The following is a 17395-nucleotide window of genomic DNA, read 5'->3' as shown; positions in this document are numbered from 1 at the left end:
ACCAATGTTGGAGAAAATGGAGTCAGAGTAAGAGGCTAAACAAGGTAGAGACTTGTGATGACTCTCCTGACTCTAACAAGTTATATGATGTGGGGCAGAATGAGAAAAATAACCAGAGCAAGGAGGTGAGTAAGACAGAGGAAGATGAGCAGTTACAAAAGCTGGGGCAGAGTGAGGGTCTGACCATTTAGGAGCAGATAGAGACAGAGAGAGTTGGATGACAAGGATGTGAGGGTGAGTGAGACAGAGGAAGATGACCAGTTACAAAAGCTGGGGCAGTGTGAGGGCCTGACCATTTAGGAGTAGATAGAGACAGAGGGAGTTCAGTGACCAGGATGTGAAGGTGAGTGAGACAGAGGAAGATGACCAGTTACAAGAGCTGGGGCAGAGAGTGTGGGTCTGACCATTTAGGAGCAGATAGAGACAGAGGGAGTTGGGTGACCAGGATGTGAAGGTGAGTGAGACAGAGGAAGATGACCAGTTACAAGACCATTTAGGAGCAGATAGAGACCGAGGGAGTTGGGTGACCAGGATGTGAAGGTGAGTGAGACAGAGGAAGATGACCAGTTACAAGAGCTGGGGCAGTGTGAGGGCCTGACCATTTAGGAGCAGATAGAGACTGAGGGAGTTGGGTGACCAGGATGTGAAGGTGAGTGAGACAGAGGAAGATGACCAGTTACAAAAGCTGGGGCAGAGTGAGGGCCTGACCATTTAGGAGCAGATAGAGACAGAGGGAGTTGGATGACAAGGATGTGAAGGTGAGTGAGACAGAGGAAGATGACCAGTTATAAGAGCTGGGGCAGAGTGAGGGCCTGACCATTTAGGAGTCAGAGAAATGGAGTCAGAGTAAGAGGCTAAACAAGGTAGAGACTTGTGATGGCTCTCCTGACTCTAACAAGTTATATGATGTGGGGCAGAATGAGAAAGATAACCAGAGCAAGGAGGTGAGTAAGACAGAGGAAGATGACCAGTTACAAGAGCTGGGGCAGAGTGTGGGTCTGACCATTTAGGAGCAGATAGAGTGAGGGACATAACTAGGTACAGGGCTTGGGGACACAATGATAGCCATGTGAGGATGTAAAGAAATGGAGTCAGAGTAAGAGGCTAAACAAGGTAGAGACTTGTGATGGCTCTCCTGACTCTAACAAGTTATATGATGTGGGGCAGAATGAGAAAAATAACCAGAGCAAGGAGGTGAGTGAGACAGAGGAAGATGACCAGTTACAAAAGCTGGGGCAGAGTGAGGGTCTGACCATTTAGGAGTAGATAGAGACAGAGGGAGTTGGATGACAAGGATGTAAAGGTTAGTGAGACAGAGGAAGATGACCAGTTACAAGAGCTGGGGCAGTGTGAGGGCCTGACCATTTAGGAGTAGATAGAGACAGAGGGAGTTCAGTGACCAGGATGTGAAGGTGAGTAGGACAGAGGAAGATGACCAGTTACAAGAGCTGGGGCAGTGTGAGGGCCTGACCATTTAGGAGCAGATAGAGACCGAGGGAGTTGGGTGACCAGGATGTGAAGGTGAGTGAGACAGAGGAAGATGACCAGTTACAAAAGCTGGGGCAGAGTGAGGGCCTGACCATTTAGGAGCAGATAGAGACCGAGGGAGTTCAGTGACCAGGATGTGAAGGTGAGTGAGACAGAGGAAGATGACCAGTTACAAAAGCTGGGGCAGAGTGAGGGCCTGACCATTTAGGAGCAGATAGAGACAGAGGGAGTTGGATGACAAGGATGTGAAGGTGAGTGAGACAGAGGACGATGACCAGTTACAAGAGCTGGGGCAGAGTGAGGGCCTGACCATTTAGGAGTAGATAGAGACAGAGGGAGTTCAGTGACCAGGATGTGAAGGTGAGTGAGACAGAGGAAGATGACCAGTTACAAGAGCTGGGGCAGAGAGTGTGGGTCTGACCATTTAGGAGCAGATAGAGACCGAGGGAGTTGGGTGACCAGGATGTGAAGGTGAGTGAGACAGAGGAAGATGACCAGTTACAAAAGCTGGGGCAGAGTGAGGGCCTGACCATTTAGGAGCAGATAGAGACAGAGGGAGTTCAGTGACCAGGATGTGAAGGTGAGTGAGACAGAGGAAGATGACCAGTTGCAAGAGCTGGGGCAGAGAGTGTGGGTCTGACCATTTAGGAGCAGATAGAGACAGAGGGAGTTCGGTGACCAGGATGTGAAGGTGAGTGAGACAGAGGAAGATGACCAGTTACAAAAGCTGGGGCAGAGTGAGGGCCTGACCAATTTAGGAGTAGATAGAGACAGAGGGAGTTCGGTGACCAGGATGTGAAGGTGAGTGAGACAGAGGAAGATGACCAGTTACAAGAGCTGGGCAGAGTGAGGGTCTGACCATTTAGGAGTAGAAAGAGACAGAGGGAGTTCGGTGACCAGGATTTGAAGGTGAGTGAGACAGAGGAAGATGACCAGTTACAAGAGCTGGGGCAGAGTGAGGGTCTGACCATTTAGGAGTAGATAGAGACAGAGGGAGTTCGGTGACCAGGATGTGAAGGTGAGTGAGACAGAGAAGATGACCAGTTACAAGAGCTGGGGCAGAGTGTGGGTCTGACCATTTAGGAGCAGATAGACAGAGGGAGTTGGATGACAAGGATGTGAATGTGAGTGAGACAGAGGAAGATGACCAGTTACAAGAGCTGGGGCAGAGTGAGGGTCTGACCATTTAGGAGTAGATAGAGACAGAGGGAGTTCGGTGACCAGGATGTGAAGGTGAGTGAGACAGAGGAAGATGACCAGTTACAAAAGCTGGGGCAGAGTGAGGGCCTGACCATTTAGGAGTAGAAAGAGACCGAGGGAGTTGGGTGACCAGGATGTGAAGGTGAGTGAGACAGAGAAGATGACCAGTTACAAGAGCTGGGGCAGAGTGTGGGTCTGACCATTTAGGAGCAGATAGACAGAGGGAGTTGGATGACAAGGATGTGAATGTGAGTGAGACAGAGGAAGATGACCAGTTACAAGAGCTGGGGCAGAGTGAGGGTCTGATCATTTAGGAGCAGATAAGAGATAGAGGTAGTTGGGTGACCAGGATGTGAAGGTGAGTGAGACAGAGAAGATGACCAGTACAAGAGCTGGGGCAGAGTGAGTGTCTGACCATTTAGGATCAGATAAGAGTTAGAGGTAGTTGGGTGACCAGTTTCCAGAGCTGGGGCCAGAAGAATAGGTATTATTACAGAGAACATAATGTCAGGGTAAGGGCTTAGCCGTACACAAGATCCATGTACACCCTGGTGTCACTCTTTCTGTACTTGAGTTTTGCGACTAACCCACTATGCAAATAAACAGACTCAGTAGGACATAGAATTCTAATAATACAATTTGTTGTTGTGTTACAAATATTGTAGTACAAACAAGCAACAAGACAGCCATTGTAATGTATAAAGACTGATTGAATGCTCTGTAGACTCTCAGATTTTCCTGGCCAGTAAGTGCTAGTGAGTTTAAGGCTTCTTGTTTTCAGACTGAAATTGACACAGTTTATTAACACAGCGACAATTATGTCTGATGTAAACCAATTATTGCTTCCTGAAAGAAGAGGACTTCAGATAGAATTCTACAGTCTCACTTCATCTACTGGGATATGACAACTTTTCATAGCACAGATTACTTTGTGAAGATCACTGCCTAACAATATGGAGCTGCAGTAGCCAGCCTTGGGTACATGGGACATTTGGATTTCCTTGGAAAGCAGATTGTGCCAGTTTTCTTTATATAGTAGCCAGAAGCAGAGGTATCTGAGTTACAGTTTATGCAAATGTCCTACAAGTCACCACAAACGGGTAGCTTTTATCTGGAGACATAGTTGTATCTCTATCACTAACACACATCATTAGAGCCTTGTAAGTTGTTTATAGAACAGACCATAAGTCTAAATTGTTCAGTTTGATTGCTTAGAGAAAAGTAGGGATGAAACTGTGGTTTGACATCACTTTAAACTTCCCAGCCAGCCAGAGACAAGAAGAGTCAGAAAGCAACACAAGTGACAGGAAGAGAGAGAGGCAGAGCAAGACAGAGATGTGGGGGGGGGGTGGGGGGGTGGGTGGAGACACACAGACAGAGTCAGACAGAGAGTGGGATAAAGACACAGGCAGAGTCAGAAAGAGGGTGGGAGGAGATACACAGACAGAGTCAGACAATGTTGGGAGAAACAGGCAGATTTTGCTAAAACTGCAAATTTGTATAATTAGGGAGAAAAGGAAATTTATGCTTACCTGATAAATGTATTTCTTTTTCGATACGATGAGTCCACGGATTTCATCCTTACTTGTGGGATTACGCCTCCTGGTCAGCAGGAGGAGGCAAAGAGCACCACAGCAGAGCTGTATAAATAGCTCCTCCCTTCCCTCCCAACCCAGCCATTCGACCGAAGTTAGGAAGAGAAAGGAAAAGCCAAGATGCAGAGGTGTCTGAAGTTTAAGCAAAAATATAATAACCTGTCTCATAGAACAGGGCGGGCCGTGGACTCATCGTATAGAAAAAGAAATAAATTTATTAGGTAAGCATAAATTTCCTTTTCTTTTTCAAGATACAATGAGTCCACGGATTTCATCCTTACTTGTGGGATACAATACCAAAGCTATAGTACACGGATGAAACGGGAGGGACAAGACAGGGAACTTAAGCGGAAGGCACCACTGCTTGAAGAACCTTTCTCCCAAAAAACAACCTCAATCGAGGCAAAGGTATCGAATTTAAAAAAACCTTAGTTGCTTGCAAGTAGAACCTCAAGCACGGACTACATCTGAATAATGAAGCAGACGTTCCTTCTGAGAAGAAGGATTAAAACACAAAGACGGAACAACAATATCCTAAGAAATGTTCTTTCTGAAACAACCTTAGAAAGAAAACCAGGATAAGTACACAACACTACCTTATCCGCATGAAAATTAAGGTAAAGAGAATTAAATAGAAATGCCGAAAACTCAGATACTCATTGAGTAAACGGAATAGAAACAGGAAATAAAACTGTCCAAGACGACTGAATATATATGGAATACATAGATTAAATGGAACCTCTAAAAGAACCTGAAGAGCTAAATCCAAACTCCATGGAGGAGCAAGAGGTTTAAACACAGGCCTGACCCTAATCAGAGCCTGACGAAAGGATTGAACATCTGAGACATATGTCAGACGCATGTGAAACAAAATAGATAAAACAGAGATCCAATCCTTCTTGGATAGAAGATAAAAATCCTGGGAATCCTAACTCTACTGCGTGAGTAACCTTCGGATTCACGCCAATAAAAATATTTACACCCTAATTTAAGGAAAACTTCCTAGTCACAGACTTACATGCCTGAAATAAGGAATCTACGACCGAATCAGAGAATCCCTGCTTGCTTAGGAGCAAGCGTCCAATCTCCAATCAATTAGCTTCAGAGAAACTAGACTTGGATGAGAGAAAAAAACCCTGAAAGTCCTTCTCCAACCGAAGTATCCATGTTGCAGAGATGACATGTCTACCGGATCAGCATAGCAAATCCTGTGAGTCCACGCAGAAGCGAGGAGGATTACAGAAGCCCCATCCTGTATGGTTTGAGCAACCACCCAAAAAGCAGCACAAATGGGGAAGATAGCCAATCTAGGCTGAAAGACCAAAGAACTTCCAAGGCAGTGATCCGCTCGGACTGGGGCCCTAGACCTGGACCCGTAACCCAGAAGCCTGGCATTCTGACACAATGCCATGAGATTTCCAATCCTTCCCTGATGAAAAATCTGTCTATTCAGAAAATCCGTTTCCCAAGAGTCCACCCCAGAAATATGGACCGCTGACAGATAGCAATAATGAGCTGCTGTCCACTGGATAAACTTGGCCACCTCAATCCTGGTTAAGGAACACCTCGTTCCATCCCGGCGTGGACTCATTGTCCGTCTTAAAAAAAAAAAAAAAAAGAGGAAACTGGGCCGAAGCCAACTGAGACCAGACCAGAAGAGCCCTGAACTCGCTCTGAGTACCAGAAAGTCTATAAAAAGAATAGACTCCGCCAGAGTCCACACACTGCTAAATCAAGTTCCGTGGAATAGATGACCCAGAGACTAACTGAGGAGACAAATCCGCATAGTCTCCTTTCCCTGAGTATGCTTAACGGCATATACCTGAAGTGAAAGCAACAAACGGAATTGCAAGGAACCCAAAATACCGCTCAGTAGATCAACCTTAAAAGGATGAACGACAGATTAGACCACACCGGAGATCGAATCTGCAACCCTTGGGTTGTCACAACGTTCAGCCACAGCGCCATAGCATGCTGAACTACCTGTCCGGTTATTGTGACTTGCTGACACCAGTCCGACTATACCTAAGTACTAATCCACTGAGGCCGAAAAGTGGATTGAAGAACTAGGCGAAAAATAATAGAAAGTAATTTCCTGACCGAAGTCATAAAATCAAACATAGATATGGAATTAGTCACGATTCCCAAGAAAAACCACCAATGAACTTAGGACTAAGGAACACTTGTCCAAAGATACCTTCCTCTCATGGAATCACGGGAAGTATAACACTATGTTCGAGTAAATCCTGCTTGTGATAAGGATGACGCTGGGAATAGGACATTAGCCAGAAAGAGCGCCATTGCAATGTCTCAAAACTGAAGCATCGCCAATGGCGATCCCAGAGTCTACGTAAGAACTTGAAACTATGGCAAGATCGAAAAGACCACAAATAGAAGTGTTTGTCTAGAAAGTCAAACCCAAAAACTTGAGACGATTCTCGTGAACGACACATGAAGGTACCTGATCTTAAATCCACCATTGTCATAAAATGACCCACTAGTATTAAGGGAGGAATGGCACAATAAAAGTACCCCTCCTGAAGGATAGTACCCTTCTCACAAAATGGTTTGAGGATTCCCGTTTTATGTAAACCAGATCCTGGACCAGTATTAAAAACCGGAACCATCACTCCCAGGTCCAACAGATCCCCTGCAAAAAGCAAGGACGACTCTCCTCTTGTCTAAGCTTCAGACAAGAGTTAAAGCAGAATTGCCTCTGGGAGAAAAACATTTGAGCTTAAAAACAAACTTAAGCGAAAAATGGAGAGTCAGCCCCCACCAGATCCAATATCGGACCAGGACACGTTGTCCATGCTGTCTTTTTTTTTTAATCAAGCCCGGACTCTAGTTAGCTCCTGGCAAGGATTATTAAACATATAACCGTAAAACAAGGCTCCAACCATAAGGTCCCAAAAACTGGGACAGAGCCCAAGGCCCCCAGTATAAAAACTGGAAGGGAATCAGCCACATGAAAACTGTTATCCAGTCCTGAATGTTATCCAGGGAAGCTACTGACTGAATAGCATCAGACAGTGCAACAACCCAAAATGCCATCACACTAGTGACGGTAACAAAACACACAGAAGGTTGCCCTTGGAAACCCTGGTGCGTGTCCCATTATCTAAAACATATATATATATTATTTTTTCTTTTTAGTAGGACTACCCTCTAAGGGTATAGAAGTTCTTGTAGTGAAGTCAAAACTACACCTTTACCCTGAAGGAGAGTCGCCTAGTCTCCTTAGCTGAGCCAGCAACGAAAAACAGTCTTGAAAATATAGGGAATGCCAAAGGTACCATTTCCGTCTGAAACTAAGAGCCTCAGAAACATGGAGGAACCTAATGGAATAGCAATTCCTCTAGCAATGCTTTTACCTTGTGTAAAAGTATAGAACGCATCATAACTCCGAGTGGAGTGTGAAGGAAACGCAGGGCACTGCATGTGGGCCATAAAATTTTAAACGGAAACTATAGGAGAAATCTGTGGCCATGTGATAACAGACTACCAAACAGCAATCGCCGAAGAGGGAGTAGGGTAAAAAAGGAAAATAAAATTTGACAATCAACTATTCTTGAGTGCGTTTGTTGCATCCTCAGCCATAAAGGATGAACTAACAAATAAACAGTTGAAATTCGTTTAACAGAACGCACATAGGAACAAGACGTTACAGTCTCTTTAAATCTAAAGTAACTTAGTCTTGCAAGCTTTAGTACCATCCTACATCATAAAGGAGGACTTACACAACAAAACAGCCGTAATTCTTTTAATAAAATTTACACAGAAAAAATACTGTCTCTTTAAATTTTAAAAGAATGTATGATTTCTGTCGGTCAGAAACAAATCAATAACATATCAACATTGCTGTAACAAGACATCACTATGTACATCAAAAGCAAAGTCTTTACAAGGAACCGCAGAACACTGCCTGTGGGTCATAATTTATGGTGGACACTATAGTGTAAAAAACAGTGGTATGGATTGACCTTTGTTTTCGAAGGCAGCAAATATAACCACGGAGCCACCGCATCTAACCGGTATCACCAGACTCCTAACAGGCACTTTAAAGAAAGCTGCCACAGGCAGGATTCAAACTCAAAGACTTCAGCTAGCTAGGCAGGGTATTTATCCCTTAGGCCACTGAGTCCTGCCGCCTTAGAAGGAGCATTTACAATAAAATCTAACACAGGAAAATATGTTACTGTCACTTTAAATTTTAAAAATGATAACATTTTTCCTCTATATTAACTTGCAAAAATGATCCAAGAATTAAGTTAACCGTGTTGGAAATAGACGTTGCTACGTATATTAAAGCAACCCTGTCTTGTGCACACAATCCCTCTGAAAATTACAAGGAACCGCAGAGCACCGCATGTGGGCCAGAAAAAAATCTTTATATCATGTGAACCCTTGTTCCATTTTAGTACAAAGCTGCATTATACGATAAACAGCTGAATGTATCAAAGAAAAGGAACCCCACAAAAAAATGGTACTGTCTCTTTAAGTCAAAAGGAACAATATTTTTGTAGCAACGTCGTTCCATTCGAAAGCATGAGGACTGAAAGTCAGCATCATAATGAAAGACAAACACTACTGTCTTCCTTAATGTGTAGAGATATCAATTTTTCTTTATTATGGTAACTATGCAAACAGATAGAGTGGGGCTTTAACATAGTTAATTGGACACCAGAGGAAACTAAGCAGCGTTTCAAATGCACAATTACGAGTGCATCCGTTTACCCCTTGTGTCAGCTAAAGTAAGACTGACCGACATAAAGCAGGCAGTGCACCAAGCAAACTTTTATTGCTCTAGACCTGCCATAGCAACCGCTCCCAGCTTATGCCAAAAACTCAGTCACGGACTGCAGATTCACAATGCGCACCGGGATGAGGCAAAACAAGGGCGCGCAAACTTTCTGAAGCGTGGCCTAGCTCCACCCATCGTGGGCGTAACAGACCGGGCGGCAAAGTAGTAAAAATGGAGCCGCCAGCACTATACCAAAGTCCCGCCCACCGTGGACGTATCAAACAATAACTCCCGGACGGCCAACTTCAAGATGGAGCCGTTAAACACCCTGTAGTCTCTTAAAACCCAGCTCCCGATCGGCAAGAAGCAAAATACCGATATCGGGAGTGGGGAGTTACACACTCTATTTTGAACTTCTGTTTCCATAAAAATAAAAACTAGTCATCGCCCGGTTTGCATGCTTGAGGATACACCTACCGGGAGTAAAATAACACTGTTTGGTCCCAGCCCCAGTGTATTAACAACCGTCCCATCACAATAAGAGCCCTTCAGTAATCTTAGCCCCTAAGAAGTGAATGTAAGAAATGTAGTGCTCACTTTTTTCTGAGAGATGCGTCCCCAGACATAATAAAGTTAGCACTTACCTTGAATGCTGTGCGACAGCATGGCAGTCCAGCAGGTTTCCAGAGGCTCTCTCCCTCCCATAGCCCTGCGGACAAAGATCAGCCCGAGTTAAAAGTGCTTAGGCTATTTGTATTTAGGGCAGCAACATGTATAGGAGGCGCAGTGAAAATTGTGTCCCACCAGTTCCTATTGCTTTAAAGCCACCAAATGCTTCTCTTTTTACTGAAGAGACTGATCTGGTCTAGGCTACACCCTGACACAAAGTAGCACTCAGTGGCACTACTTTAAAAATAATAAACACTTGATTGAAGAAACTTTACTAACACCTCACTTTGCCATCTCCTATCTTACTAACACAGGCAAAGAGAATGACTGGGTTGGGAAGGAAGGGAGGAGCTATTTATACAGCTCTGCTGTGGTGCTCTTTGCCTCCTCCTGCTGACCAGGAGGCGTAATCCCACAAGTAAGGATGAAATCCGTGGACTCATCGTATCTTGAAAAATAAATTATGTTTTTTTTTTCACGTAAATGTTTCAGAACCCGCCCTCTAGCAGAACTGTGAGAGGCACTGGACAAGTGTACACTGTGCTTGTGGAGCTATGCATATGTTACTAACTTGTTACTTTTACCAGCACATTGCCTAAATAAACACAAAAAGATGTGTGGTGAGCTTGTGCTCCTCTTGTTTGTGCCAGGTCACTTCTAGCTTCTGTGGTACAGACTCACGAATGGTGCCAGCTCTCACCAGTTGTTAACTTGAAGCAGCGTGAGGTTGGTCTGAGCCGCAATCTGTTTCTTCTCATCTTCAGTGGGGTACGGATGCTGCAGAGACACAAAGATGTACATGGAACATACACTGACAACACATGTATCTACCAGCACAGCAGGAGGCCGTGGTAATAAACAAACCCTTTCATTATACCAGCAGCCTTTGTAGGAAGACAGAAGAGATCTGGGCAGGGAAAGAAACAGTGTAATATGCAAAACTTGTCTTTGGCCAACAAGCAAAACTCGCCCGTCCACCTGTGTCCCAGAAGCAACACTCGCCCCTCCACAACCCCATCCCAAATATCAGTGCCCCAGAAGCAAAACATGCCTCTCCATAACCCCATCCCACAAGCAAAACTTGCCTCTCCACAACCCCATCCCAAATATCAGTGCCCCAGAAGCAGAACGTGCCTCTCCATAACCCCATCCCACAAGCAAAACTTGTCCCTCCACAACCTTATTCTATATGTCTTTGGCCAACAAGCAAAACTCGCCCCTCCACAAAACCGTCTTATATGTCTTTGGCTAACAAGCAAAACTCGCCCCTTTCACAACCCCATACCACATATCTGTGTCCCACAAGCAAACCTCTCCCATCCACAAGCCCATCCCATATATTTGTGATCCACAAGCAACATTTGCCACATCCAAGACTCCATCCCAGATATCTGTGTCCCACAACCAAAACTCACCCTTCCACAACCCCATCCCACATATCTATGTGCCACAACCAACACTAGCTCCTCCATTACCCCATTCCATATATCTGTGTGCCAAAAACCAACACTAGTCTCCTCCACAACCCTATCCCACATATCTATGTGGCACAACCAACACTAGCCCCTCCATAACCCCATTCCATATATCTGTCTCCCACAACCAACACTCGGGACCCTCCACAGCCCCATTCCATAAATCTGTGTCCCACAACCAACACTAGCCTCCTCCAAGACCCCATCCCATATATCTGTGTCCCACAACTAACACTAGCCTCCTCCATTCCATATATATGTGTCCCGCAACCAACACTAGCCTCCTCCATTACCTCATTCCATATATATATGTCCCACAACTAACACTCAGTCCCTTCACAACCTCATCCTATATATATGTGTCCCACAACCAACACTAGCCTCCTCCATGACCCCATTCTATATATATGTGTCCCACAAACATCACTTGCCTACTCCAAGACCCCATCCCATATATCTGTGTCCCACAACTAACACTAGCCTCCTCCATTCCATATATATGTGTCCCGCAACCAACACTAGCCTCCTCCATTACCTCATTCCATATATATATGTCCCACAACTAACACTCAGTCCCTTCACAACCTCATCCTATATATATATATATGTGTCCCACAACCAACACTAGCCTCCTCCATGACCCCATTCTATATATATGTGTCCCACAAACATCACTTGCCTACTCCAAGACCCCATCCCATATATCTGTGTCCCACAACTAACACTAGCCTCCTCCATTCCATATATATATGTCCCACAACTAACACTCAGTCCCTTCACAACCTCATCCTATATATATGTGTCCCACAACCAACACTAGCCTCCTCCATGACCCCATTCTATATATATGTGTCCCACAAACATCACTTGCCTACTCCAAGACCCCAACCTATATATCTGTGTCCCACAACCAACACTCAGCCCTTTCACAACTTCATCCCATATATGTGTCCCACAACCAACACTAGCCCCTCCATAACACCATCCCATATATCTGTGTCCCACAACCAACACTTGGGCCCCTCCACAACCTAATCCCATATATCTGTGTCCCACAACCAACACTAGCCTCCTCCATGACCCCATCCCATATATATGCGTCCCACAACACAGATATTATAGGTCTTGATTCCCAACGATCTCTGGGTGAATGGTCTCCTGAGCAAAGAGCTACACAGTATAAGCCAGGATCAAAAGACATGAGCAAAACAGATCTTGCAGTTCTGGAATGAGTTTTTACAGTATGTGACATGTTACATGTGTAGAATACTTGCTGTAATCTTAAAGGAACATTAAATAAATATATTTATTAATCTAGACAGGCACTCTCCGGTACTTGCAAATTTCAAAATGTCCGAAATAACAAGCAATCCCTCTCTGAACAAGAGAAATGGCAAAACCCCAGACATGCGTTTCGACCTAGTGTGGGCCTCTCGCCAGTGAGGTACAGCCTCATATCCCTCTAGGCACACTGAGTAAAATGTCCACGCCTGGTTTCCCGCATCACCCTTAGGGAGACTTCCCTCAAGGTTGTAATTTGCATAAATAAAAACTAAATTGATGCTTACCTGAACAATTATTTTCTTTCCTGGCATGGGGAGTCCATGATTCCATTCATTACTGTTGGAAATTCAACTCCTGGCCACCAGGAGGAGGCAAAGACATCCTAGGAAAGCTTAAGTATCCCTCCCACTTCCCATACTCCCTCAGTCATTCAGCAGAGGGAATAAGGAAAAGAAGTAGAAACACTAGGAGTATAGAGGTGCCTGAAGGTTATAAAAATAAATGCCGCCTTAAAAAATAAATAAGGGCGGGTCATGGACTCTCCATGCCAGGAAAAAAAATTTTTTTTATCAGGTAAGCATACATTTTGTTTTCTTTCCAATGGCATGGCGAGTCCACAATTCAATTCATTACTGTTGGGAAACCAATACCCAAGCAGGAGAGGACGCAGAATGGACAGGGAGGGAGAACTAAAAGCAGGCGGATCTAAACTGAAGGCACCACCACTTGAAGCACCTTTCTCCCAAAAGAAGCCTCAGTATGCAAAGAGGACCAAGTAGCCGCCTTTCAGATTTGTTTCATAGAAGCTTCGCTCTTAAAAGCCCAGGAAGAAGAAACAGCACGGGTAGAGTGAGCTGTAATCCTCTCAGGAGGCTGCTGCCCGGTTTCCTCATAAGCCAAACAAATGATACTCCTCAGCCAAAAGGAAAGAGTAGTTGCAGTAGCTTTTTGACCCTTGCACCACAAACAAGGAAGAAGATTGTCGAAAATCCTTGGTAGTCTGAAGATAGAACTTTAAGGCACGCACCACATCCAGGTTGTTAAGCTGACGTTCCTTCTGAGAAGGATTAGGACAAAAAGAAAGAACTACAATCTCATATTGCGGTCAGAAACTACCTTGGGAAGAAATCACAATTTTATACGAAGAACAGCCTTAGCCACATGGAAAATAAGATAAGGGGGGATCACATTGTAAGGCAAATAATTCTGAAACTCTGCGAGCAGAAGAAATAGCCAACAAAAACAAAACTTTGCAAGATAAAAGTCTAATATCAACAGATTGCATAGGCTCAAACTGAGCCTTTTAAAGAATACGAAGAACCAGATTAAGACTCCAAGGCGGAGCAACTGATTCTGACCAGGCAAAAGAGATAACAGTCCAGCACAGCAGGCCACTGCACGCCAACCTAGGTCACCACAAGGACCCACGAATATCCAAATATTGACAGAAAAGGAAGGCAGCAATAAAGTGGAGTTCAATTATTTATTGAGCACGCCAAAAAAGCAACGTTTCGGGAGTCAACCTCCCTTAATCATGCAAGGATTGCATGATTAAGGGAGGTTGACTCCCGAAACGTTGCTTTTTTGGCGTGCTCAATAAATAATTGAACTCCACTTTATTGCTGCCTTCCTTTTCTGTCAATATTCTGATTCTGATCAGGGCCTGAACAAAGGACTGAACATCCAGAAGATTAGCTAGCTTCTTGTGTAACAAAACCGAAAAGGGCAGAGATCTGTCCTTTTAGAAAACTAGCTGACAAACCTTTCTTCTAACCCTCTTGGAGAAACAGGATTCGAGGGACTCTCACCTTGGGCCAAGGGAAGCTTCGAGACTCGCACCAGGACATAGGTGCACCAGACTTTGATACATTCGTCATGTCACAGGCTTACGAACCTGGATCAGAGTGTTAATGACCCTATCTGAAAAACCTCTTTTAGACATGACTAAGTGTTCAATCTCCACGCAGTCAGCCTCAGAGAATCTAGATTTTGATGAAGGAACAGACCTTGAAGTAGAAGGTCCTTCCTCAGCGGCACCCTCCACAGAGGGGAAGACAACATCTTCACAAGACCTGCAAACCAAGTACTGCGAGGTCAGACTTGAGCAATTAGGATCACCGAGGCCTGCTCCTGTTTGATGCGGGCTATGAACCTGAGAAGAAGGGCAAACGGAGGGAACAGATATATCAGACTGAACTCTCATGGAACAGCAAACGCGTCCACCAGCACTGCCTGAGGGACCCCTCCATCTGGACCTGTATCTGGGCAGTTTGGTATTGAGGAAAGAGGCCATGAGGTCTATTTCAAGAACACCCCACCTGAAGGTTATCTCTGAGAACACCTCCGGATAAAGAGCCTACTCCCCTAGATGGAACGTCTGTCTGCTCAGATAGTCTGCTTCCCAGTTGTCCACTCCCGGGATATAAATGGCCAAAATTTGACAATTGTAGGACTCAGTCCACTGAAGAATGCGAGAGACCTCCTTCATAACCAGGGAACTCCTTGTTCCTTCCTTATGGTTGATATAAGCCAAAGATGTTATGTTGTCTGATTGAAATCTGATAAACTGGACAGAACTCAGTTGATGCCACGCTACCAGAGCATTGTAGATTGCTCTCAACGGCAGAATGTTTATTGGGAGGACGGATTCCTCTGGCAACCAGGATCCATGAACTCTTAAGGGACCCCAAACTGCTCCCCAGCCTGAGAGGCTGGCATCCGTAGTCACAATCTCCCATGATGGTCTCAAAAAGCCTTGGGACAGATGATCCTGACAGAGCCACTAAGAAAGAGATTCTCTTGTGTGGTTGTCTAGCACGATCTGCTGAGATAGATCCGAATGATCGCCATTCCACTGTCTGAGCATACATAATTGGAGAGGTCTCAGATGGAAGCGAGCAAAAGTTATAATGTCTATGGAGGCCACCATGAGACCAATTACTTTCATGCACTGCGCCACTGTAGGATGTGCAGAGGATTGAAGGGAGAGACAGGCAGAGAGAAATTTTTGATCATCTCAAATCTGTCAGGTAGATCTTCATGGAGACTGAATCTATGATTGTCACCAAATAACAAACCCTGGTATTGGGAACCAGGGAACTCTTGTACAGGTTTATCTTCAACCGGTGAGAGCGAATAAGAGACAACAGAGAGTTTGTGTGAGATCTTGCCAAATGAAAAGATGGAGCCTGAGCCAAGATATTGTTCAGGTACAGGGCGACAGCGATTCCCTGAGACCTTGCTACTGCTAAAAGAGCCCCCAGCGCCTTTGTAAAGATTCTGGGAGCTGTAGTCAGACCAAAAGGAAGAGCTACAAATTTAAAGTGTTTGTCTAGAAAGGCAAATCGCAGAAATTGAAAATGTTCTTTGTGAATAGGAACATGGAGGTATGCGTCCTTCAGGTCTATAGTGGTCATGAACTGACCCTCCTGGACCAATAGAAGAATGGATCAGATAGTCTCCATCTTGAAGGATGGAACCTTGAGAAATTTGTTGATACACTTTAGATCCAGAATAGGACAGAAGGTTCCCTCCTTCTTGGGAACTACGAAAAGGTTTGAATAAAACCCTAAGCCCTGTTCTGCAGGAGGGCCTGGAACGATTACTCCCAAGGAAAATAGATCCTTTACACAATTTAAGAATGCCTCTCTTTTCCCCGGGTTGAGGAGAGTCTTGATAGGAGAAATCTATCCCTTGGAGAAAAATGTCTTGTATCCTTGGGAAACAATATCCACTGCCCAAGTGTCTGAAACGTCGCAAATCCAAGCATCCAGAAAGAAGGATAGTCTGCCCCTACATGATCTAATCCCGGATCGGTGGCCGCCCCTTCATGCTGACTTATTGTCAGAGGAAGACTTTTTGGACTGCTTGTTTTTGTTCCCAAGGCTGGATAGGCTTCCAGGAAATCTTGGGCTAATCGGACTTGGAGGAGGCCGAGGATTTCTGTCCCTTGAAGATGCAAAAGGAACGAAAATTAGTAGACTGACAACCCTTTGATCTAGTCTTCTTATCCTGAGGAAGGAACAGCCAATAGAATGCGAGCTCAATCTGATTGGCTGATTGGATCAGCCAATCGGATTGAACTTGATTCTGATTGGCTGATTCCATCAGCCAATCAGAATATTCGTACCTTAATTCCGATTGGCTGATAGAATCCTATCAGCCAATCGGAATTCGAGGGACGCCATCTTGGATGACGTCCCTTAAAGGAACCGTCATTCTTCAGTTGGACGTCGCCGGATGAAGATGGGTCCGCGGTGGAGGTCTTCAGGATGGAGCCGGTCCTCATCGGATGAAGATAGAAGATGCCGCTTGGAAGATGATGGTTGCCGGTCCGGATCTACTCTTCTTCCCGGATAGGATGAAGACTTTGGAGCCTCTTCTGGACCTCTTCAGCCACCGGATGATGGATCGCCAGCCCCCGCTTGGGTTGGATGAAGATTTTGGAGCCAGGACCGATCGGTGATACCCGGTGAGGTGAAGACAAGGTAGGATGATCTTCAGGGTCTTAGTGTTAGGTTTATTTAAGGGGGGTTTGGGTTAGATTAGGGGTATGTGGGTGGTGGGTTGTAATGTTGGGGGGGGTATTGTATGTTTTTTTTTACAGGCAAAAGAGCTGAACTTCTTGGGGCATGCCCCGCAAAGGGCCCTGTTCAGGGCTGGTAAGGTAAAAGAGCTTTGAACTTTAGTAATTTAGAATAGGGTAGGGCATTTTTTATTTTGGGGGGCTTTGTTATTTTATTAGGGGGCTTAGAGTAGGTGTAATTAGTTTAAAATTGTTGTAATATTTTTCTTATGTTTGTAAATATTTCTTTATTTTTTGTAACTTAGTTCTTTTTTATTTTTTGTACTTTAGTTAGTTTATTTCATTGTAGTTATTTGTACGTATTGTATTTAATTAATGTATTGATAGTGTAGTGTTAGGTTTAATTGTAGGTATT

At 44.7% G+C, this 17395-nt stretch overlaps 1 protein-coding gene across 2 annotated transcripts in view; it reads right to left on the bottom strand.

Moving 5' to 3' along the window:
• The window catches only part of PKNOX1 (PBX/knotted 1 homeobox 1), a 458035-nt gene that overhangs the window by 49298 nt on the left and 391342 nt on the right, over nucleotides 1-17395 (bottom strand). For both annotated transcript variants that reach the window (XM_053705699.1, XM_053705701.1), the window contains one exon: nucleotides 10397-10473. In XM_053705699.1, coding sequence (XP_053561674.1) covers nucleotides 10397-10473 — 77 coding nt within the window. The remainder of the gene's footprint in view (nucleotides 1-10396; nucleotides 10474-17395) is intronic.

Source organism: Bombina bombina, chromosome 3 (assembly GCF_027579735.1).
Source record: "Bombina bombina isolate aBomBom1 chromosome 3, aBomBom1.pri, whole genome shotgun sequence".
NCBI lineage: Eukaryota > Metazoa > Chordata > Amphibia > Anura > Bombinatoridae > Bombina > Bombina bombina.
The sequence above is the reverse complement of the archived record's forward strand: the minus strand, read 5'-3'. Positions and strand labels throughout refer to the sequence as shown.